A 26,226-nucleotide genomic window follows, 5' to 3' on the forward strand; every position below is an offset into this window, starting at 1 on the left:
CGGGAACCGAACCGGTTCTTGATTGGAACCGGTGCCATTTTACAACCCGGTGTGAAAAAACCGGTTTCGAACCGGTTCGGGTTTTCCAGTTGAACCCGATTTGTGCACCTCTAATTTCGACATCACACCTTCATAGAAACCTTTATACCGAACCCTTAGAAACCATGACAACTTAATCCACATTTCAATTAAAAAGAATAACTTGTTAAGCCCATAACCTTATTTGTCTCAAGCTCGAGAGGAAGGAGGAGTGGTCGTGTCGTTACACTACTATTCTTTTATCCGTCAAGCTTTATGTAAAGTGAATTTTGGTAGGATTAATCTTCAATCCAAAAGTAAACGTTTATAGCTTAAAGTATGGTATAGAACCTTGATTTAACTATGCGTAACCTTTTAATATATATCTATACTATATTACTAGCAGGTAACCCGCGCGATGCGGCGAGATCCGAATATAGCTTGCAGTAAGATAAATCTAACTATATATGAAGAGAAAAATGCAGATTTAATAGTAACATAAAACATTGTTCTAAGAAAATACACACATGATTTCATCACAAAACACTTGTAAATCCAAATCACACAAATATCACCATCGGGTGTCTTTCGTCCATCTCCAGCATTCCCACCATGACAACTCCCATCTTCAAACGTGCTAACCACAAACACACTGCATATCAGCACAAAAATGATAATTTATACACACTAAACTTTATACTTTACGATTATAATGTGTATGTTAAAAATTAAGCTTTAATCTAAAGAAGCCAAAAAAACAAGATAAACAAGCATAACGAGCGAACCGACGAGCCGAGCTTACATTGGCTCAAGTTCGGCATGACTTGCTAGCAAACACTCCCCAAAAATGAAACTACAAATGAAAGTAACCAAATCAAGCTCTTACCTATTTAATTAGGCTAATCAGCCCCGATTGAAGACCAAATTAACGTGCCCGATTCTTTATAATAAGTTATTTTTTCAATAACTTAACATGGCAATAAATGATTTTCATTAATCTTAGTTAAACTTTCAGTGGAGACCGCAAATAGTAAAATTAGGAATACAATATTTAGCATTACCCTCAAAATGACCAAAAAGTCAAGATTGATTTTTTTACTATCAACCCAAAGATACACTGCAACCAATAGCAGTTGATAGCCACCCACACAATGTTTTAAAAACCAGTTTTTTACTCGTACCGGATTTAGCTTAAAGAGGGTAAAACCAGTTGAACCGGGTTATAACGGGGGTTCAACCGTTTGAATAGTTTAACTTATAATTTTATATAAATACAATTTCAACTCCAAAAATAAATTATTGCACAATAATAAATAATCCAAAAGTTAATCCATAATAACAAAAATTAATACAAAAGCACATAATTTCAAACTAACCCAATCCTATTAGAAGCCAAGTACCAATCTCAATCCACAGATTTATAAATTAACCCAAATGCCATAGTAAAAATCATAATAAAATGTAGTCATAATGCAATCGAACTGCAACATAAATTGCATCCTAAAATGGTATCAAATTGGTGAAATTACAGTCTAAATGCCACTAAAATCATAATAAATTGCAGCAAATACAATACTTAAATTGCAACAAAAATGCATGCAATATTGCAGAAAAAACGCAGCAAAAGGCATACTAAATTTGTAGCAAAATGTAGAAAACATGCAGCAAAAGGCATACTAAAAGTGCAGCAAAAAATGAACATCAGAGTGTAGCAAAGTGCATACCAAAATTACATACTAAATGTAGCAATAATCCACACCAAAAACGTCAATTTCGTAAGTACCCTGCAATATCCGTTATATGTTCTGCTATAAGTTTTGTTTTACAACTACAACAAACCATAGATTACAATTTATCGCAACACTCATCTTCTGTTAGTTTACAATTTATCACAACAAACCATAGATTACAAGTTTTGTTATACAACTACAACAAAAGTCTATGAACACCACTGTATTCAAATGTTTAAATGCAAGAATAATAAAAGTAGATTAAGTTTTAAGAATTTTTTTAAATTAATTACGTTTTATCCAGTTCTTGAATCTGGTCCAACCGATACAACCGGTTCCAACCAGTGAACCAGTAAGGCGGTTGGTTCATTATAAGATCCTGTTATGAAAACATTATGTAAAATGACCAATTCTTGTGCATGAACCAAAATAAATAGAACTCCCATATGTTGACTTTTAACAGCCAAACTTCAAATATGTCCTTACAACAAGCAGGTATCTTTTTATGCAGTTTTGACCAAAATGCCCCTACTAAAACGCTTTGACAGAAATATTGACAAACTTGACATAGCAATTTTGCCCAAAGCTGCTTTTTTATACACACAATAGTTACATATTAATTAAGACCAAGGCTATTGGGGTTGATTATGCAATTGCTAATGAAATACTTGCATATAAACTGCACATGTGCATAAACTATGATGCAACAAAATAGTATTCAATACCTTAGTAGATGTTGTCGGCTCTTCGAATGAACCTCCGGGCTATTTCCTAATCAACCCGCAACCTTAAAAACAAAAAAAAATACAGAAACATGTTCAGTTTAGACACGATATATATCATCGTACTCAGTATATCCCACCAATAGCAATGCTATGGTAGGGTCTGAGGAGGGTAAGATGTTCAGTTTAGACATGATATATATCATCGTACTCAGTTTAGACACGATAAACAGACCAAAATAAATTATTATTCTCTTATCTCTTTTCTCTTGATGCAAACTAAATCTATGTAAATTTAACTATTTGAAAGTCAAAGTTTTCAAAAGACTAACCAATAATAGAGATTTAAACTGCAATTCTCTCGACAGTCATCGTCTCCTTTTCACTATTTTTCCATCTACAGTTACAACCTCCATTGATCACCTACAAACTGCACAAAACTTTGCGACGAGCTGAATGCAACACGAAACTTTTAAGTTTGTTCAACCAACTTAACTATGAAATTTTATAATTTTTAAAGATAATTAAACATGTTAGTAACCCACCACTAACTCGTTTATGTACATTTGTTTATGTTAGTTTATATTCATGTATATTTGTTTGTTTAGATTCCCTTGTTCATGTTCATTTATATTTTTTGGTTTATGTTTGTTTGTGTTTATAAGCTGTCCGTTTAGAATGTTAATTTTCTTAAACAAGCATGAACAAAAAAAACCATTTGTTTAATAGGTCGTGTTCATGTTTGGTTAAAGTTATATGAACAAACAAAAAAACGACAAACCATATAGGATTAACCGAAAACCCATTATTTCTTCTTGAAGTGCTTGTAACTCATCTGCAGATCGGACCAGCATTTCGTCTACCTGACACATAAATCACATTAACTCTACATTAGCAATAAATATTCATATTACAAAAGAAAATGGAAAGGGAGTCCAACTTCAAGCCGAGCATGGGCTAGCTCAGGACTCTAAATTAATTAAATAAATAATAAGAGTTCGAAAAAATGACTCACAAGTGAGCACAGGCTCAGGCTCGGCTCAGTTACACCCTTGTTTTCAAGCTTGAGTTTGGTTCGTTTATTATTCATTAATGAATACTTAATAAATAATTATCACGCATTTATATTTTTTATATACTTTAGTTACAAATTTCAAATAGTTTTTAGCACACTGATTCAAGCTTATTTTTAGGCTTGACCAATTGAGCTCGTTTACACCCCTATAACACTATAATCGCAAACCACACAAACTTTAAGCATAACAATTTAATATTTTGTGCTTTTGTCTAACAGCTCATTAAAACTCAACAAAATGAAATCGATAATTGAAGTTCAAAGATGAATTAATTTAAATTAGTTTATAATATAAACAAACCTGCCACTTTGTTGTGCTTAAAGTTGTTTGAAGCTCCGTACAAAGTTAATCCAAATCAACAGATTGAACCATTTCCCTCTTCTGCCTAACCCAATTCCTGCAAGCGGACTGCCTTTTATAAACTTAAACGAAATCAGTTTCTAGATTGAATGGTAAATTAATACAAATATAAAAGTAAAATAAGATTGGAAGACCTAATTTCAACCAGGTTTTCAATCAAACTAAAGGATAGAGAGAGATGAAATCAAGGATAGTTAAAATAATGAAAAATGAAACGGAGAGTAAAACTTCGATATCCACGTACAGTTGAACCTCCTTTGCGGCGGAGAAGAAGAGGTCGTTCTGCCATATATCAGCCAACACTTCAGTCAACAAAGAAAGTACACTGAAGAGCAATGGACAATCCTCACCTGCATCCGAGAGGAAGATGAGTCTTTACTAGACTTCATCACTCGTTTCAACTCAAAGAAGCTAAGTCTGGGCAATATTAGCGAAGATCTTGTTCGCGCTGCTTTCATCCAGGGCGCGAAAGACCCAGAGCTCATCCTCACCTTAACGGGTAAAGATGGCATGCCATCCACATGGGATGCCATCATGACAGCAGCTAAACGCTTCGCGGAAACGGAAAAGCAACTGGGTAGAGATCTGCCCCAGAGCACAAACCTCTACACCCAGAAAACAAGAGAAAACAATGTCCTTACCGCCCGACTAAACAAAAAGAGGAAGCTAGGCATTTGGGAGTCAAGGGTAAACTTTGACACCTCATCCGGCTCTCGCCCTCGGTTAGGCGGAAAGGATAACATGCGGTCGTCAAACCGGAACTCCAGATGGACGCCACTCACCAAAAGCGTCACTGAAATATTTGACACCGAGAGGCTCCCATGGCCAAAGGCTCCAATAATCCGAGAGCGTCACAACGCTGATCAGAGCAAATTCTGTGACTTCCACAGGACAAGAGGCCACAACACCGACGAATGCTTAGACTTGAAGGACATCGTCGAAGCAATTGTCAGAGATGGGACGCTCGCACACCTCGTGGCGTAATGAACGCTGAGCAGGCAATGCGTGTAAAACCCCGGTTGGGGAATACAAGAAGGAAACTGCAGCTTCAATGTTGGAGACTACATACTGCGTAAACAACGAGATCCCGAACCAGGTGCATATCGGCTCGATGGCACTCCCATCCCAACAACATGGAAGGGAGCTCAATTACACAGTCTGCATGTAGATCAATTCCAAACTTGTAAAGAAAAGGCCCAGAGCCACTTCTAATGGAAATGATTCTCCTTATCACATTGACGCTGATAATCTTACATTTATACTTATGAACTTTCCACACTGATATGCCGGTCTTCACCGCATACATAAGTGGGGAAGTAAGTCGTTGCGTGTGGAAGGCGGCAAAACCCGCATAAACACAAAAAACGGCAAACCTTCACGCAGGTCAGTCATAGGTGAAATTCGGTCATCCCACTAAATGAAAGTGCCAGTCCTACCCGCACAATCATCATATAGGAAACTGAACGTTAACCTATTGACAACCGCGCGTCGAACGGTTAACTTATCCAAAACACTGATATGCTGGTATTCACCGCATAAATAAGTGTGAAAAGAGGTCGTAGCGTGTGGAAGGCGGCAAAACCCGCATAAACACAAAAAACGGCAAGAATTTCTAACGAAAAGATGAGGAAAACCTTCACGCAGGTCAGTCATAGGTAAAGTTTGGTCATCCTACTAAATGCAAGTGACGGTCTTACCCGCACAATCATTATAGAGGAAACTGAACATTAACCTATTGACAACCGCGCGTCGAAAGGTTAACTTATTCAGAACACTTAGAAAATCTCTTAAGGAAAAAATGAGGAAAACCTCCACGCAGGTCAGATATAGGTAAAGTTTAGCCATCCTACTAAGTGAAAGTGATGGTCTTACCCGCACAATCACGAAAGAGGAAGCAAAACTTTAACCTATTATCTACCACGTTGAAAGGTTAACTTATCCAAAGTACTTAAGAAATTGCTAAGTTAAACTAAAGTATGCACAAGCGAATCATATATTGTTTATGCGGCAAAACAAGTGCCAAATTAAACTATAATATGCATGAGCAAGTCGTATAACGTTTATAAAGCAAGAGTGACGGTCCTACCCGCACAAAAGATTTATATTCCATAAAAATTCAACTGTTACAAGAATGGCCGGGTATCTACCCGCCTACAAGAATATAAATCTATACAAAGACGTAAATCTATCCTAACAGTGGGAAAGGATTTAAAAGATCAAGCTTTAGGGCCACTCCCTCAAAAACCACTTGTACCCGCACCATCAGTTGACTGTGGCGGTTCAAGGAAGGTCTTGAGAATGGTTAGCCCATCATCAGCGGCAGCAACTTCGTTCACCTTCTCCACCACCAGGTGCGGGAAGGCGGCATACTGGATCACTGCTTGGTCATATACAGCTTCAGTATCCACATCATATAAAGGGAAGTTAGAAGGCGGGATGCCCTTCTCAACGAACCCTAGACCAAGCAGGAAGCCAGTCTTTTCCCCATCCTCATGAGAAGCGTTATGGGCTGCGCTTATGGCATCGTCATATGATGTGTCCGTGAAGACCCGATGCACATCCTACAAAACAAAAATACAAGTATCAAAACCTTTTCTAAGTACAAAGAAAAGCGTAAAGATATTATGAAGCTATGCATACCTGCGACAACGCTTCTCGTAGAAGCCATTCCTTGGTAACCAGAGCCTCCTGGAGGGCAGCTTGAGCTTCATTACGGGCGCGTTCGGCTTCGTTCTTTGTAAGGTTGGCAAGCAACACATCTTTGGCTGCAGCCTCTTCGACGCCCTTTAGCTTACGCTCAGTGTGGTCAAGCATCCCCCTCTGGTCCAAGATCTCTTGGAGCTTCTTGGCATCTTCCATGGCCAAGGCATCATGAGCCTGCTGGAGCCTCTCTAATTTGGCTTTGAGCTCTTCATTCTCAGTGCGTAGAGGCTCAACAACAGCTTCAGCCTTGGTGGCCCTCTCAGTTGCGTTCCATGCAGTTTCCTTAGCCAACCGAAGCTGTTCATTAACAGCTTGGGTAGCCTTGGAACGGGCCTCGAGACGGGCCTGAACTTCAACCTCGAGGGCCTTGAAGGCCTTCTCCTTCTCCGCAGCAACGGCGGAGAGTCTCTTGTTCTCCTCCCGGATAGCCCGCGCCTGAGCTACTTCTTGGATACGAGCCGCCTTTAACTTGTCGCTTTCACGACAAAGCAGCTCGACGCGCGGCTGCATCCGGGCAAGGAGAATTCGAAGCTCGTTTGTCAGCCTGCCCTCCTGGTAGCTCGACATAGCTTCCCCCAGCGCCCCACTTGGAGCGGCGTGGCGCGTCCACTCGACGCAGTCCACAGCCGTCCGAAGGGTTGTTCCTCGGCGGATGTTCCAACGTGGAACATACACTTCATTGGAATCCGACACTCTAAAAACAAAAAGCAGTTAGGAAAAGTTGATAAAAAACAAAAATATATATAAAAAGGCCAAAATAACCCTACGCACCTGTAGGGTCAAGAACAGGCCGATAGCCGCCGAACCCATCACCTGAACCTAACGGATATCCATCCAAGAGGTCAGGCAGATGGGAAGGAGGCAGAGATTGGCTAGAAGCCCCAAACATACCTGCTGAACCGGCGCCGGTGCCGGAGGCACGGTCGAAGCCGCCGCGGTAGAGACCACCGGTGGTGAACTCACTGGAGGTGAACTCACAACCGTGGCCGCCGCTACGGAGGAACCCGCAGAAAAACTCACCGCCGGCTCAGTGAAGGACGCAGTGAATATAGCACTGACAGCCGGCGGAGACGTCACAATTGGAACAGTTGCCTCAATCGAATAAGCAACTGAACCAATGCTGCAAACAGGCGCAGCAGCCTGGGTCATGGCCTCGGGTAGGTTGACCAAACCTACCGTCATGGGTCCAGAGCTGCTCCTCCCCGCATCACCTTGGAATGCGGTAACATCCACGCCTGCATGAAGACAATATATTAAAAACAATGGCGGAAAGAAATTGCGGGTAAAATTAATTTATACTTACGAGTTCTCTTCAACTTGAAGGTTCTGACCGGCGAGGACGAACCCGACGGAGCCGGCCTCTTCACGCCGGTCACCGTCGTAGAACTTGGTCGCGCGGCAGTGGTAGCTGTCTCAACCGGAAGACCTTCTCATCAAGGAGACAATCCCATATCGGATCTAATAGACTTCGTATATCCATGTTTTCTCGATAATTTCAACAAGAAAAATTTCTTTCATGAAAGAGCGATACTGGCTCCGAAAAATGATGTTCAAGAAATTAATGATAGGTTGTTATCAATATTTCCTGGTGATCAACGAGAATATCTAAGTTCAGATAGTATATGTCCAACAGAGATGATCAATCAGAATTTAGATGAAAGTTTGTGCTCACCCGATATTCTTAATGGAATCAAAGCTTCAGGATTGCCAAACCATAAATTAATATTAAAAGTGAGAGTTCCTGTAATGCTTCTAAGAAATCTTGACAAAAAAAGTGGCATGTGTAACGGAACTAGATTAAAAGTGGTGTCATTGGGCAATCGTGTTATACAGGTAGAAATTATATCCGGAAGTCACATTGGAGATCGTCATTATATTCCAAGAATTACTTTGATACCTATTGATAAAAAACTGCACATTAAGCTACAAAGAAGACAATTCCCCCTTGTCGTATGTTTTGCAATGACCATAAACAAAAGTCAATGATAGTCACTATCAAGAGTTGGTATGTTTTTGAAAAAACCAGTTTTTACTCATTGCCAATTGTATGTTGCATTATCAAGAGTTACAAAACGAGATGACATCAAAGTTGTTGTTTTAGATAATGATGGTAATCTTTCAAATACAACATCAAATGTTGTGTACAAAGAAGTGTTTATAAATTTGTAATAATTTTTTTAATATTATTATCATACATCATTATCTATACTACAATTTCAAAATTGATATATTCACATATATTTTTATCGGGCCCGTGTGTCATATGGGCATATAGCCTAGTACTAAAATATATTACTTTATACGTGATTTTTTCTTTATATTATCATATTGCTATGGAACATTTAACCCACTTTTTTTATTCCTTAACGTGATATTAAACTCAACAATTAGGAAGCTTAACCTTACACAGTTACACGTACGCAGACTGGTGGCCCGATTAAACCAAATCACTATAATAAATTATCATAAGTTATTATTTTATTAGACACGTAATAAAATGTATATATTATAGTTCTAATAAGTATCTGTTGTCCAATTATATTGTCCTGATCTAAAAGATTTCTTTACTGACTACTAATCATGTTTATTTGTATTAAACTATCAAAACCCTAATAAGGGAAGAGTTCGTAGGGTCTGTTTAAATGAGACGAAGCCCAAAGTTATAATAGTTGGAATCAGTACGAATCTAGAAAAAAAGTTTAGGTAATACGGGTTAATTTTTGTTTTCAGGATTAGCCGACACGTATGAAAGATTTTTTTTTTACATATTACTTACATGAATAATTAATTGCATTATTTATACAAATACTATTATTTTACTTTAGATGTATACATTCAACTAAGAGGTTTGGTAGCCTCTTAACGATCATTAAGCGACTACCTCTTAATGATTCATAGCCTCTTAATGGTTAAGAGATAACATTATGTCTGAATGATTAAGAGACTATAAACCATTAATAGATATTCTTTTAATGACGGTTAAAGACTACCAAACCGCCTATAAATATGAGACAATAATATAATAACTAATATGATATCAACATATCTTTGGCCTAACATTATTAAAGCGTATTAATGATTTTAAGGTGTATAATGCCTCAATAAGTGAGAAAGAATCCAAATCCCACAAGAAAGTGAAATTATTAGATAGTGTTGCCCTTACAAAAGTAGTAAGATATGAAGTGGGTATATGAAAAATAAACACAAATGATTTATTATTGGGTTTTTTATAAAATATGTTGTTTTTGTAGTGACTTACAAATCCTGATCACCCGGGTACATCTATAGGTAATAAGTCACCCACATTTGTGATTGCGTACAGTGTTAGTGACCTGGCGGCTGGCACGCCATCAATTCCAGGTGATCGTCATCGCCCGAACCCTGAATTAAGAACCACCATAGTAAAATCCATGGTTGCACATGACATTTTGTCACGAGCAAGCCTCGAAACTGTGACATCCACTATAATAGTTAAGTTCAAATTTTGTATTAACCTTAATGTATTTATATATATGTGAATTACATCATACAGAATAATTATATTATTATTCTTCCAAAAAACATAAACATATCCTTAATTCTAAAAAATATTATCTGCATTTTTATACTTTAACACAGAATTAAAAAAACATAGAGATCAAACGCAATATCTAACTAGGCTTTAATATTATATAAAAACATATAATATAGGAAGACAGACAATAATTACAATTTATATATGATTAGTAATGATGCTAAAACCTGAAAAACCATGATCCAATATTCGTCCTCTCTTTTACTTTAAAAAATTGTAGCAAAATCCAAATGAATAAGAAACTCACGACATGAATCATGCTATATCAAATAAAATTAATATGATATGATAAATTATATACATCTCTTAAATAAAAAAGATGGTACCAGTATAATACAAATATATAATACTAATAATGTTTCATAACCGAATTGGTTACTAAATTAATCACCTTATCAATACACCAACCGTACAAGTTTTGGAAGTATGAAACTTCTGTAGCAACTGCACTAGTAGCTAGTGTGTCTTGCATTCGGAGTAGTTGACCGCACTCCACTGGAAGTGCAAAGTGCGTCAACAATGTGTCATATTGTGCCCAAAGCGCGTACGCTAGTTATAGTCCACACTCCACACTAGTGTCTTTGTTTAAAAGAAACAATAACCGAGGAAGGTTTCTACTGTTATACTATTTCAAGGTTTCTCCAACCTACTATAAGTTCCTAGTCATTTTCATTTTAATTCTCTTAGTTCAAACAATTTCAAACACCCCCCTTCGAACATCAATAATTCAATATCTTATTCACCCTAACTCCGTTTTAAACACCATTTAATTCATTGCAGAGCTCTCATTAAGTAACACAAAGCCAAAAACTTAATGCTTGTAACAACCATACTTACATATATCTACTTTAACAAAGTTAGTGAAAAGTACATTTTTATACTTAATGAGGAAGCAAAACTCATTTTCACCTATATTTTTTATAGCTAAATAATTTAGAAAATGAGATTTCGAAGGAAAATTTGAAATCTAGTTCAATCATTGGGTCTAATCTGACCGGAAATTGTTCGGCTCAAATATTGGACTCAACCTGATAAGTTATGTAGTCAGTTAACTTCCTATTGCAAAAAAATGTACTACATAAAGAGTATATATATATTTATTGTAATATGTTTACCAGGTAAATTAAATTTAGAAAACGTTGTGAGTTGTGACCGTTTAGTAATTGAAGAAACACTAACCGGACCCCGGACAGATTACTGGTAACCTGGGGGTTGGATAGCTGTTTCCCACGAGGGGTTAGACCCTTGGAAGATGGTTCTTCTGATAACCTGCAAAACAGACACCGTGAGCTCGTCACTGAGAAGGGGGGGGGGGGTTCCTCCTTGTGACCACCCTCCGGCGTGAGAATCAGACTAGATTGCTCTTTAAATATAGAAGTATATTAAGAGATTGCTAGAGCAGATATCAGGTATATTATGATGATATAAGATAATGTAATGTTGTGATGATCATACCATTTGGGGTATTTATAGCCGAAGGTAGGTTTCCAAGGAGGTATGGCCGGCTGCTACAGTGTTCCTGTTCATCAACAGTAGCCTACGCACGTGCCCTGCTGGTAGTTGGTGGGTAGGCAGCGGCTGATAGTGACCAGGCCTGCTGTGTACTATTCCCTTTCCACCAACTGCCGGCTATGCACGTGGTATGACAGTAGTTGGTGAGTAGGCAGCGGCTAATAGTGATACAGTACAGGAGCATGCTGCTCGCCATACTGTATCAGTGGGCTGTCGTATCTCTGATCAGATCTTTCGCCCATACCTCGTCAGGTACAGTAAAAGATCCTTCAGTATACGGACTGGCTTATTTGGGCGGGAGTATTCCCCCTCCCGCCTCTGTGCGGGATTGCTCCCGGCTTGGCTCATTCCTTCAGGTGACACTGAATGATCGAGAGCTAAGTGCCTTGTGCGTGTAGCCATGCTGCGCGGGTGGCCTTCCCTAATGGCTTGTATCCGAGGTTGCGGGGACAGGCGGAGTCCTTCACCATTGGGAGGCATTTCCTGCGGGACCAGCTTGCGTACTGCGCGTAAGGACGTCACGTCTCTGAGCATGGTTGGTCCTGCGGATCCAGTTGGTCTCTGCGCAGACGTCCCTGTTTAAGGTGAGTCTTGCGGGTCCAACTGGGCTCTGCTGGGACCTACCTCTTCAAGTCCCCCCAGTCCAATGTTCTTCTCCTGAGTGTTTAATAAAGTGAGGTGAACTTTTGGACTTGAGCAAAGGGTTTTGAAAAGGGTTTTGTAAGGTTTTCCATGGGGATTCTTTCCGCGGAAGTCCTTGTCACTTGCAGAAATGCCCGAGTTTCCTGCTTGGTCTTTGGGTATGATGCGGGTAGGTCTGTAACCTCCTCGCAGGTCAGGAGCATTGAGTCCCAGTTGTATGGATTTTCCATGAGGTTTTGGTAGTTTTGAACATAGTGATCAATTATGTTAAGACCACCAATTCCATCCTGGAGCTTCAAACAACGTAGTTCTCGACGTTCCCGCTATGCGGGGATGTTATTTCCGTTTCCGCAAGCATTGCCCAGAAGATCCTTCTTGGTTTCAATTCCCAGCGGAGCGCTAGGTATGTGAAGGGTTTTGCCTTAACACTGTACCTGCGCTCGTCTTACGGTTACTTTACTTCCAAGGTATTCCTGGCGTCAATTCCCTGCGGGTGCTAGGTATGTGAAGGGTTTTGCCTTAACACTGTACCCGCAGCCGTCTTATAGTTGCTTGGTTGCCGAGGTACTTGGCTTCAATTCCCTGCGGGTGCTAGGTATGTGAAGGGTTTTGCCTTAACACTGTACCCGCATCCGTCTTTCGGTTACTTGTTCACCAAGGTTTACTTGGCGTCAATTCCCTGCGGGTGCTAGGTATGTGAAGGGTTTTGCCTTTACACTGTACCCGCATCCGTCTTACGGTTACTTATTTGCCAAGGTTCTTGACTTCAATTCCCTGCGGGTGCTAGGTATGTGAAGGGTTCTGCCTTTACACTGTACCCGCATCCGTCTTACGGTTACTTGTTTGCCAAGGGGTAAGGGGTATTTTCCCGCTTACTTTTTAATATTTTCAAATTTTTGAATTTTGAAATTCGAAGAGTTGGTGAAAAGATAAGAACAGTCCAAACCTCTGAAACGTCGTGCGACGGTTTCTTCTGACTGTGTCAGGACGTGCAGGAAGTTATGGTGACGTGACAGAACATGGTCATTCCAGTCGCTTTTTCAGGCGCGTGGGCGCGATTTTTCGGGCGCGTGGCCGCGAAATTACTGGCATACGTCCTTTCAACAGCTGTTGCCAGCTTGGTTTTTGCCACGTGTCATAGTTTCATTGCACATTCGATTTCTCTCTCCTCCGCATTAATTTCACCGCATTAATTGCGATTACTATATAAAGGGGGAGAGGGTTACTTACAATTCACACTTTTCACTCTTCTCTTCATCTTTAAGGCGATTTCCGGCGAATACTCCTTTATTCAATCGAGCATTCTCTCGAAATCGTTCTCTTCTCTCTGCAAGATGTCTTCTCGTGATGCTGAAGCTATAGCTGACGACAGGGGTACTGCTGGCAAGTGCCAGTGTGCTCTGCCCGGCGATCAGTACCGGTATGTTGTCAGGAAGTTCATGCTCGATCATCTCGAGCCTGAGTTTCCTGAATCCCACCAGACCGTGTATGATGCCCCCAGAGGCAAGATCGGGGTTTATGCTGCATTTTTTGTCTATGGGAATCTTAGATTCCCGTTGACAAAATTTGTTTACCGTGTCCTTGAGAGGCACGGTGTTCATTTGACCGAGCTGCACCCCATGGCGATCGCCAAGATTCGCCATTTTGAGTGGGTGTGCCGGATTTTGGGCATCGAGCCCCATGTGGACCTCCTGATGACCTTCTATACCTGGAGGTGCATCCATGGGTGGTACACCTTGACGACCCGTATTAAGGGTCTGAAGATTTGCGACACCGAGCGCAGTCTTCGCGCGTGGAAGCAGGAATTCTTCTACATTTCTGCCCGCGCCATCCCCCTTGCCATGAAGTTTAAAAATGGCCAAGCGATACCGAGCCTTCACGCCCCCAACTACCAGGAGGCGGAATGGTTCTCGAAGATATCCCGGATCCAATCTCCGGTTTACCGGTTTGCGGAGTCCGGGATGGTCATGTTAGGGATGAGCCGGGTGTGGAAGGATGCGTCTCAGGTTCCCATCCTTCTCGAATACGGTTTGAACTCTATTCCCTATGGTATGTCTTGTCTTTCTTTTTTGATACAAGTTTGTCTTCTAACTGTTTCTTTTCTTTCAGAGGGAAATAATTTGGAGTCGCTTCTGTTCCCGCGGGAAACCGACGGTCCCGCGCGGATGGGTACTCGTGCTCTGGACGAGGGCGAGTTGCCCATCCTGGAGCAAACGGCGGATCGTTTTGTGGAGGTCTATCCGCTGGGCCACGAGATCCTGAGCCACCGGCGGCCAGGTAAGGCGATATTCTTTCCTCAATCTCTCAATGCTGTACCCGCTGTTGGAATTCTTGACCTGTCTTCTTCTGAAGAATCCTCAGATGCTCCTCCATTGGTGCGGAAGAAGAAAGCTGCTGCCGGCGGGAAAGGGAAGGAGAAGGCCTCCACGGCTGGTCCGGTGGTTCTATCTGACTCGGAGTCAGATAGTGAAGAGGTGGCGGGGAAGCCCGGTGGTGAGAAGACCACTGTTCCGGAGGCTACGACCGTTACCTCCGGAGAACCAACGAAGACGACGGTGACCGGTACCAAGAGGCCGGCTCCATCGGGTTCCTCCCCGCCCGTCCGTACGTTCAGGGTCAAGAAAACCCGTAAGTACAATCATAATGTCTGCAGATTTATTACTTCTTAAATTTAACACTTTCTTCTTTGTGCAGGCGTGGATGTTGACGCATTCCGGGGTGAAGCGCAGGGGAGTACCTCCCCGCCAATGACGGTAGGCTCGGTCAGAATTCCTGAGGCGTCGACCCAGGCGCCTGCGCCTGCATCCGCTGGTCCAGTTGCTCGTTCCTTTGAGCCAACTGTTCCGGCCGAGATGACGTCACCGCCGGCCGTGAGTGCGATTTTTACAGCATCCTTCACGGAGCCGGCGGTTACTGCTGCTGCTGAGGAGGCGGCGACCACAACGGCGATCACGGCGGCTGCCACCATGCCCGCGCCACCGGCACCTACGGCCGGTCCATCAGGTACGCGCAGGGCTTCCCGCCGATCTTTGCCCCCTTCCCGTCTGCCTGACCTGTTGGATGGATTTCCTTTAGGTTCAGGTGATGGGTTTGGCGGCTATCGGCCTGTCATTGACCCTACAGGTGCGTAGGGTTCCTTTCTTTTTCCCTTATGTTTTTTATCATCTTTTCCTTACTGCCTTTGTTTCTTTTGCAGTGTCGAATTCCAATGAAGTGTATGTTCCGCGATGGAACATACGCCGAGGAACAACCCTTCGTACCCCTGTGGAGTGCGTGGACTGGGCTCGCCACGCTGCTCCTCATGGTGCGTTGGGGGAAGCCATGGCTAGCTACCAGGAGGGTAGGCTAACCAATGAGCTTCGGGTTCTCCAAGCCCGGATGCAGCCGCGCGTCGAGCTGCTTTGTCGTGAAAACGACAAGTTGAAAGCAGCTCGCGCCAAGGACGTATCTGAGGCGCGTGCTCTTCGGGAGGAGAACCAACAGCTGGCGGCAGCTGCCGCCGACAAGGAGAAGGCCTTCAAGGCCCTCGAGGTTGAAGTTCAGGCGCGACTCGAGGCCCGCTCCAAGGCTGCCCAAGCTGTGAATGAACAGCTTCGGCTGGCCAGGGAGACTGCGCGAAACGCAACCGAGAGGGCTGCCAAGGCTGAAGCCGTTGCTGAGCCTTTGCGTGTGGAGAATGAGGAGCTCAAGGCCAAATTAGAGGCTCTCCAACGCGCTCATGATGCCTTGGCAATGGAAGATGCCAAGAAACTCCAGGAAATCTTGGACCAAAGAGGGGTGCTTGACCACACCGAGCGGAAGCTTAAGGGCGTCGAAGAGGCTGCCGCAAAGGAAGTTTTACTTGCCAACCTTAACAAGAGCGAAGCCGAACGCGCCCATAACGAAGCTCAAGCTGCCCTCCAATGGCTTCTTCGAGAAGCGTTGCCTCAGGTATGTTTAGCTTTATCTTCTCGCTTTTCTTTTGTAAGAAAAGGTTCTAATACTTGTATTTTTTCTTTGTAGGTTGTGCGTCGGGTCTTTTTAGAGACCTCTTACGATGATGCTATGACCGCAGCCCTCAACGCTTCTCATGAGGATGGGAAAAAGGCCGGCTTCCTGCTTGGTCTAGGGTTTGTTGAGAAAGGCGTCCCGCCTTCCAACTTCCCTTTGTTCGATGTGGATACCGAAGCCATTTATGACCAAGCATTGAACCAATACGCCGCCTTCCCGCATCCAGTGGTGGAAAAGGTGGACGAAGTAGCTGCTGCTGATGATGGGTTAGCTGTCCTCAAAGCGTTCCTCGAACCACCCCGTTCTTCTGACGGAGCGGGTCCAAGTGGAAGCGGCCCTGAAGCTTGATCCTGAAGATCCCTTCCCATTGCTAAGACTTGTATAGTTTTATTCTCTTAGGCGGGTAGTTACCCGGCCATTCTTGTAATATATTCTTGAAATATTAATCTTTTTGCGTATAAGATTGTTATTTCCTTCTTTGGGTTCCTTGCTTTATAAACTTATGACTTGCATACTTAGTTTAAATTAGCAATTTTCCAAGTGTTTAGAATAAGAACCTTTGAACGTGGTTAATGGGTTAAAGTTTCGCTTCCTCCTTCGTGATTGTGCGGGTAGAACCGTCACTTGCACTTGGTAGGATGGCTAAACTTTAACCTTCATCTGACCTGCGTGTAGGTTTTCCTTTTCGAAATTTCTAAGGCATTAAGATAAGTTAACCTTTGAACGTGGTTGATAATAGGAAGTTTTGCTTCCTCTTTCGTGATTGTGTGGGTAGAACCGTCACTTGCACTTAGTAGGATGGCAAAACTTTACCCTTATCTGACCTGCGTGTAGGTTTTTCTCACCTTTTGAGGATAAGTTAACCTTTGAACGTGGTTGATAACAGGAAGTCTTGCTTCCTCTTTCGTGATTGTGCGGGTAGAACCGTCACTTGCACTTAGTAGGATGGCAAAACTTTACCCATATCTGACCTGCGTGTAGGTTTTCCTCATCCTATGAGGATAAGTTAACCTTTGAACGTGGTTGATAATAGGTGTGAAGTTTTGCTTCCTCTTTCGTGATTGTGCGGGTAGAACCGTCACTTGCACTTAGTAGGATGGCAAAACTTTACCCATATCTGACCTGCGTGTAGGTTTTCCTTATCCTTTTTAAGAATTTTGTTTTGAACCGTTCGACGCGCGGTTGTCGATAGGTTAGTGATCGGTTTCCTTTCATGATTCATGCGGATAGACTGGCACTTTCATTTAATAGGATAATTGAACTCTTCCCCTTCAACTGACCTGCGTGAAGGTTTGTCAAGTTATTGGGTTCGTGCGGGTAGGACCGCCTTCCCACGCAACGACTTCACGTAATGTGAACGCCGTCACCAGTGTTGCATAGTTTAACCGTTCGACGCGCGGTTGTTGATAGGTTATTACTCAGTTTCCTTTAATGATTCATGCGGATAGACCGGCACTTTCATTTAATGGGATAATTGAATTCTTCCCCTTCAACTGACCTGCGTGAAGGTTTGTCAAGTTATTGGGTTCGTGCGGGTAGGACCGCCTTCCCATGCAATGACTTCACGTAATTATGCGGTGAAAACCGGCATATTAGTGTTCAGAAAAGTATAAATGTAAAATCATCAGCTTCGATGTTCTTAAAGAGAATCATTTCCATTAGAAGTGGCTCTTGGCCTTTTCTTTACAAATTGGAATTGATTTACATGCAGACTGTGTAAATGAGCTCCCTTCCATGTTGGGATGGGAGTGCCATCGAGCCGATACGCACCTGGTTCGGGATCTCGTTCTTTACGCAGCATGTAGTCTCGATTTTGAAGCTGGAATTGATTCGTGTTTTCCCCAGCTGAGGTTCTATACGCACCCGCCTGCTCAGCCTTTATTGTGCCACGAGGTGCGCGAGCGTCCCATCTCTGACAAATGCTTCGACCATGTCCTTTACGTCTATGCATTCTTCAGTGTTGTGGCCTTTTGTCTTGTGGAAGTCACAGTATTTGCTCCGATCAGCATCGTGACGATGTCGGATTATTGGAGGCTTTGGCCATGGGAGCTCTTCAGTGGCGAATATCTCAGTGACGCTTTTGGTGAGTGGCGTCCATCTGGAGTTCCGGTGCGACTGTACATTATCCCTTCCGCCCACTCGATGTTGCAAGCCGGATGAGGTGTCAAAGTTTACCCTTGACTGCCAAATGCCTAGCTTTCGCTTTTTATTTAGTCTGGCGGTGAGGACGTTGTCTTCTCTCGTCTTCTGAGTGTAGAGGTTTGTGCTCTGTGGGAGATCTCTACCCAGTTGCTTCTCTGTTTCCGCATAGCGTTTTGCTGCTGTCATGATGCCATCCCATGTGGATGGCATGCCATCTTTACCCGTTAGGGTGCGGATGAGCTCTGGGTCATGTGCGCCCTGGATGAAGGCAGCGCGAACAAGATCTTCGCTGATATTGCCCAAACTTAGCTTCTTTGAGTTGAAGCGAGTGATGAAGTTTGGCAGAGATTCATCTTCCTCTCGTATGCATTTGAGGATTGTCCATTGCTCCTCGGTATACTTCCGTTGTTGGCTGAAGTGTTGGCTAAACTTCTGTTGGAAGTCTGCCCAGTCGTAGATGTGGTTGACCGGTAGACGATCAAACCAAGCTCTAGCAGCCCCAACAAGCGTCATTTGGAACATGTAGCACCACGTGGGTTCCGTCCAATTGCTGACGGTTGCCCCCGCTATGAACCTGTTCAAATGATCGTCTGGATCAGATAAACCGTCATATGTGCCTATGTTAGGCATTTGTTTGGCACTCTTTGGGGCGATTGCTTCCGCAATGTCCCTTGCAAACTTGGACGTTCCTGCATTCGCAACGTTTGGTCTGAACGTTTTGGAGAAGTCTCGTGGACTTCCACCTGTGCTTTTTGGTTTGAAGGCTTGTCCAAAATGCCTTTTCGGTTGGGATTCCGTTTCCTTACGCTTCCCTTTTGCCCTATGGCGAGGGTTCGCGTCGGAGTCGGATTCCTCCGAGTCATCCTCCCAGTATTCGAATTCGTCGGCCTGTTGCACGGAACGCAAGCGTTCGTCCAACTCAGCCTGGAATTCCTTTTGTCGTGCCTCCGCCCATGCCTTAACTTCATCGAGAGTCTGGCGGGGGAGTCTTCGTTTCTCAAACTGGGTATCGGTGGATCCCAGTAGGCGATCATTTACTGCACTTGCCCCAGCTTTGGTAAGTGGGGTAGTGTTCGTAAAATTTACTTCACTTGCCCCGGCTTCGGTAGCCGGGGTAGTGTTCGTAAAAACTGTGTTGCCGGTATTCCCCCTAGTAGCTGGGGTTGTGGTTACCGGAATTTCTCTAACCATCTTTGTAAAAGTTTGAAAAAACTGGAGAAAATTGTAGTTCTAGCTTTACGCACGGATGGCACCAATGAAGAAACACTAACCGGACCCCGGACAGATTACTGGTAACCTGGGGGTTGGATAGCTGTTTCCCACGAGGGGTTAGACCCTTGGAAGATGGTTCTTCTGATAACCTGCAAAACAGACACCGTGAGCTCGTCACTGAGAAGGGGGGGGGGTTCCTCCTTGTGACCACCCTCCGGCGTGAGAATCAGACTAGATTGCTCTTTAAATATAGAAGTATATTAAGAGATTGCTAGAGCAGATATCAGGTATATTATGATGATATAAGATAATGTAATGTTGTGATGATCATACCATTTGGGGTATTTATAGCCGAAGGTAGGTTTCCAAGGAGGTATGGCCGGCTGCTACAGTGTTCCTGTTCATCAACAGTAGCCTACGCACGTGCCCTGCTGGTAGTTGGTGGGTAGGCAGCGGCTGATAGTGACCAGGCCTGCTGTGTACTATTCCCTTTCCACCAACTGCCGGCTATGCACGTGGTATGACAGTAGTTGGTGAGTAGGCAGCGGCTAATAGTGATACAGTACAGGAGCATGCTGCTCGCCATACTGTATCAGTGGGCTGTCGTATCTCTGATCAGATCTTTCGCCCATACCTCGTCAGGTACAGTAAAAGATCCTTCAGTATACGGACTGGCTTATTTGGGCGGGAGTATTCCCCCTCCCGCCTCTGTGCGGGATTGCTCCCGGCTTGGCTCATTCCTTCAGGTGACACTGAATGATCGAGAGCTAAGTGCCTTGTGCGTGTAGCCATGCTGCGCGGGTGGCCTTCCCTAATGGCTTGTATCCGAGGCTGCGGGGACAGGCGGAGTCCTTCACCATTGGGAGGCATTTCCTGCGGGACCAGCTTGCGTACTGCGCGTAAGGACGTCACGTCTCTGAGCATGGTTGGTCCTGCGGATCCAGTTGGTCTCTGCGCAGACGTCCCTGTTTAAGGTGAGTCTTGCGGGTCCAACTGGGCTCTGCTGGGACCTACCTCTTCAGTAATTGATTTATATAAGACGTATCATGTGGCTCTTTTAGATATGCAACTTTTCATAAGTTTGATATAATATGTATTTTGTACCATATAGATGTAGATAATATATAACAATTTTTAAAATACAATTTAGGCATGCAAGAACATGATCAGAAATGAAGTTTTCTGGAAGAAAAAACAAGGATAGCAAGCATCTTGGATAGGATAACGGAGGGGAGATTGTGATGGTTTAGGCATGTAAAAATGAGGTAGATTGCAACGCTAATAAAAAGTGTGGAAATCCTTTAAGTGGAAGAGATGAGAAATAGAGGTATACCCAAAATAGCATAAGATAGTGAATTAGACGTACATGATTTGTTAAACTTACACATATCTAAGGACAAGATCAATATGAGTTATTTAAAACGTCAAATAAAGGTTATGAACTTTTAGGAGATGTATAAATATGTCTTAGAATTTACTTCGAACCTTAGCTTTTCATACACTTTGAGTTGCCTAGCCTCAGTTTTATACCTTAGCGAGATCCCGTCGTATAAATTTTAGAGAAGCGTACATGTACTTCGTCTCTATGATCTTTTATCTATTAATATTATAGTCTTTCTCATCACTTGTCTATTATAAGTAGCTTAATGCTTACTATTTTAGCGTCGTTCGTTTATGTTGTTTAGTTTTCCAATGTCCCACCTTTTGTTATATGGATATGACATAAATACAAATTTTGACTTTTAAATATACCTGATTTGCGAATCAGGTTCTTTAAAATGTATACTTTTAGACGATGTCCTTTACGTACATGTTATGTTTATTTGATTGTCGTCCTTTAAGCTAACTGTCATCCAATTCCTCCGTTAAGTTGATGCACGTGAGTAACATGTAGACATGTTAAAGATATTTGGGTGTGATTGATATGGTGTTTTATCGTGGTTTAAGAGAAAGAGGAGGGATAATTGACATGTTAAAAGACCACAAATCCCTCACATGTTACTCACGTGCATCAACTTAACGAAGGAATTGGATGATAGTTAGCTTAAATGACGAAAATCAAATAAACATAGCATGTAAAATACACCGTCTGAAAGTAAATATTTTAAAAGGTCTAATTCGTAAATCAGGTATGTTTAAAAGACAAAATTTGTATTTCCGTCTATGGATATTAGATCTTAAGAGGAACTTAATAGTTTTAAGTTATTTTAGTTAAATACTTAAAACTTGATTACTTTCTCAATTCGTAAATTACACGTCGGCCCTGGGTATACCTTAACATCTACGGCATTAAAATTGATTTGCAATGGTTAATGAGTGGGATACCACTCCATAGGTTAAGGGGCTTTAAAGGCAATGCGGGTTAAAGTTTTAATGGGTATTAAAATCATCTACAAACACACACAATAACTTAAGAAGTATTTCGAAATTAAACTAGATGCAATGCTAGTAAAGTTAAGGGGTATAAATGTACACAACTATACCCCATATCATAGTAACAAATTTAGTTATATGTTCACAGTAATTAATTAAGTTAAGACTTAAAGACTACTAAGATCATCTTCAATGGTGGTTTTTGTGTGGTTCAAACCAACCCAAAAACCAAATAACCATTGGAGAACTTAGTTTAAACAAAAAACCAATTTTTAAGTTTGGTTTTCCAAACCACCATAAACCACTAACTGTGGGCCCCATCACTACATCTTTCATCTCATGTATACTCCCATATATACATATATACATTTTTTTTATATTTATTTCAAAAGTTAAGTATTTTTTTTGTTTGTCTAACGCAATGGCAACTTTAACGATTAAAGTTTTTAACGGCTATTTTTTAATGATTTTATTATTTATTTTACAACGCTTAATTCGAATAAAAAAACATTACAAGAAGTCTTAGAAAAAAGACGTTACAATTAGACATTACAAAGTCTTAAAAGAAAAACTTAACAAAAAGTCATAGAAAAAAAGTTACAACATGGCCTACTAAAGTAAAGAGTACTAAATTTTTATTATATTGCTATTTTATTTAAATAACAATTAAATAATTTATAGTATTTTGAAATTTTTATTTAAAATAATTGTAAAAGTAAGTGATGATGTGGAAATGTAAAGATGGTTTGAGATGGTGTATTATTGGAGTAAAATATTGGGTTTTTAAGAAAGCTGACGTGACAATGATGTGGCTGGTTTGAACTAACAACTGTTGGAGATGGTCTAATAAACAAATAGTGCATCATAAGTAAATCTTTTTAGTGATTGTTGTCAAGGATAAAATCTCGCATAAAATATGCAACCTTGCACACAAATTATTATTTATTTTTTTGTTTTCTAATTGCGTTTGTAATTACCCTTAATAGCTGAGTAAGCATTTTTAAGATGAGATTTTGACGATCCATACTGATTTTGACGCGGTATTGACTTACCCAGAAACACCATTAAGAATGAAAACCATTATTTTGAGAAAACTCCTTTAAATCAAATTTTAAGCCTGAGACTATAGAGTCTTAAATTTTAACCATCACTCACGTTATTAGACGTGAGGGCATATTATGCACACTATTAGAAAGTAAAGTAATACAAGCAAAAAGGTAAGGATAACATAAACAATTAATGATTGTTGTTATTAAAAAGTAAGATATGAGTTGGAATATTTTTAAATAATACATGAGATTTGCACGTGTCATGTTGTCTTTCCAAGCCATTGGCGGGTTCTTTAGCCCTAAATCTATGTTATTTTCTTGAAACCGCACCCAATGGCCAAATCTATGTATTTTGCATTTTTTTGTCCCATCATTAATAAAATGCAGCCCAATTGTCATAATTCATATAAATAAGATCAACCTTAGAGAAGTGGAAATACCCCTCACGGGTGCACCGTGAACCCGTGAAACACCACCCCTTCCTCCGTGAGGGGGCGCGACTATACCACCGCCACTTCTTTAACGTTGTTAAGAGATGCATGTGGGCCCCATTAAACGGTAATATTTTTAAAAAATAGCCGTTGGCTATTAAATAAATAAAAAAATTTTCCATTTCCTTTTTTTATCTATAAATACCTTCTCATTTTATAGAAACAAACACATAAAACTACTCTTTCCTCTCTATAATCTATAAAAATTCCCTATTATTTTTTCAAAAATGTCATCACCATCTTATTCCTCTTCGTCTTCGAGCGAAGAAAAAACGCTTCTATGTTTCGTGCTTTCGCAACGGGGTGTAATGAGTGGTGGCAACAATAAGAAGATTCGGGTTCGTCAATACGACACGAAACCCGACGTGAACGTTTAAACCGTGATCGAGCGGCTGCGCACGAAGCACTACGAAACGACTATTTTAACACCCCGTGTGTTTACACGGCCTCAGAGTTTAAAACCCGTTTTCGAATGAGTCGTGAGGTGTTCCTTGGTTTACCCAACGGGTTGATGCTAGAGGTCGAGTCGGTTTCTCCACCTTGCAAAAGTGTACCGCCGCGATTCGTTATATGGCATATGGAACCGCTAGTGATATGTTCGACGAATATTTGAAGATGTCGGGTCGACACATCAGGTCATGTGTCTACAAATTCTCTAAAGCTATTGTTTTGTTGTATCGTAGTAGATATTTACGTAAGCCTACGGCTAGTGAGGTTGAACAGTTACAGGCGAAGCATGCCGAAAAACACGGTTTTGTCGACATGCTTGGTAGCATCGATTGCACGCATTGGAATTGGAAAAATTGTCCTACTGCGTGGCATGGTCAGTTTTCACGAGGTGATCATCCATATCCTAGTATTATTCTAGAAGCGGTGGCGTCCCAACACTTATGGTTTTGGCATGCATTTTTTGGTGTTGCCGGCTCAAACAACGACATAAATGTACCTGATCAATCTAATACGACGATTGGATCAACGAGACGGGCCCAGACTCCTCTTTTGAGCTTAGAGGGACGCTTTACAAGCGTGGGTATTACCTTGCCGATGGAATATATCCGGATTACTCGACAATTGTCAAGTGGCTTTCGCAACCCATTGGCGTTAAACGACAAACGTACAAAAAAGCTCATGACGCGGCAAGAAAGGATATTGAACGAGCATTCGGGGTGTTGAAGTCTAAGTGGCACATTGTGGATCGTCCATCCAAGTGTTTTTATCAAGTGAAAATGAGGAACATTATGTACGCTTGTGTTATTCTTCATAATATGATTTTAGAGGACAACGGGTTAACGATTTGTCAATATAACCCAAATGAGGATGTGCCTATGTACAAAGAAATCAACGAAGACAAAAAACGAAGAAACCGTCAAGAAATTCGAAGCCGAGAGATTCATGACGCATTAACGGCGGACTTGATCGAATATATTCACGTTCGTTCCGGTAGTTTATTTATGTAACTTTTATTGATGCTTTTATTTTAAAATTATTGTAACTTTTCTTGTAATGTTTTATTTATGTTTATTAGTCTTTGAATGTATTGTAATTTTTATTAATCAATTAAATTTTTATTAGTTAATATAAAAAATAAAAGATTAAAAAAATAATAATAAAATAATTGAGGTTTCACATACCCTGTTTCACACAGGGTATTTCCAGTGAAAAATGTGGATGTGAAATGAGTATGTGAAAGCTGATGTGGCGCAGACGTGACAGAGAGAGAAGGTTTCACTAACTTGTTTTACTCCACCCATTTCCATTTCTCTTACAAATATGTAGCTTGCTGTGTTCGTCTTTTTCTGATTTTAATTTCTTGTTGTATTGCTTGCTTTGCAAAAAATAATAATAATAATAATAAAAATTGGATAATACGACCTAGTAAAATTGGTTTGGTTTTGAAGCTTCAAAGTCCGCTTTAAAATGAAATAAAAAATTTTGGTTAGTGTAGTTCAAATGATTTTAAGAAACTAAATAAAATCTCAGTCAAAATTAAAGTTAATCTAAGAGAAATAATCCCAAATGCATACAACTTCTACCGAAATATAAGTGTTATTGTATGGAGAAAGAAACAAAATGTGCGTACTCTAAATAACCAATCAATTGCCATAAATTTGGTGAGCTAATACATAAGTAGAAGATTAAGCAAAAAGAAAAAAAAAATAAGTTTGATTCTTTGAAGTTAGAGCAAACTAAAACAAGCTAAAATAAGTAGCAATTTCGTTTTAAATTATTTAAGCTTGGAAGCAACCTGCTATCTATCTTATTAATTAGAGTCTGCCCCCTCTTAGGCTACCAATGTAGCCCCAGTCACGATTAACCTGTCTGGTTAGGCTGAGGGGTGCGGAGCGCGAGAAAGGGCGCAAGAGGCGAGACGCTCGCGCCCCGGGGCGCGAGGACCACACCACCGAGGCGCGAGAGGGGCGCGAAAGGGGCGCGAGCGCGGAAAAAGAGGCAGGCGCGGGTGGGGTAGCGGCTGGGGGAGCGTGAAGGAGGTCTGGGAATGCGTGAAAAGAGCCGTTGGGCTCGTTTTTTATTAAAAAAAAAAAAATTTTTTACTCTATATAATAACATACATTGCAACCAATATCAAACCAAAATCAAACCCGATTTTTTCTCTCTATTCAACCTATATCAA

The 26,226-nt window shown here is 41.4% G+C and overlaps 1 protein-coding gene across 1 annotated transcript; it reads left to right on the forward strand.

Annotated features, from left to right (window-relative positions):
• Positions 1–7,789: 7,789 nt before the first annotated feature.
• LOC143548638 (uncharacterized) lies at positions 7,790–8,595 on the forward strand. The gene is made up of 2 exons (XM_077039744.1): positions 7,790–7,831; positions 7,933–8,595. Exons 1-2 carry the CDS (start codon positions 7,790–7,792, stop codon positions 8,593–8,595), a joined length of 705 nt encoding a protein of 234 aa, XP_076895859.1.
• The last annotated feature ends 17,631 nt before the right edge of the window (positions 8,596–26,226 follow it).

The sequence above is a fragment of the Bidens hawaiensis genome, unplaced genomic scaffold (assembly GCF_021521415.1).
Source record: "Bidens hawaiensis isolate Kalapana, Puna unplaced genomic scaffold, B.hawaiensis_p1.1 tig00015206_1, whole genome shotgun sequence".
NCBI classification, from domain to species: Eukaryota; Viridiplantae; Streptophyta; class Magnoliopsida; order Asterales; family Asteraceae; genus Bidens; species Bidens hawaiensis.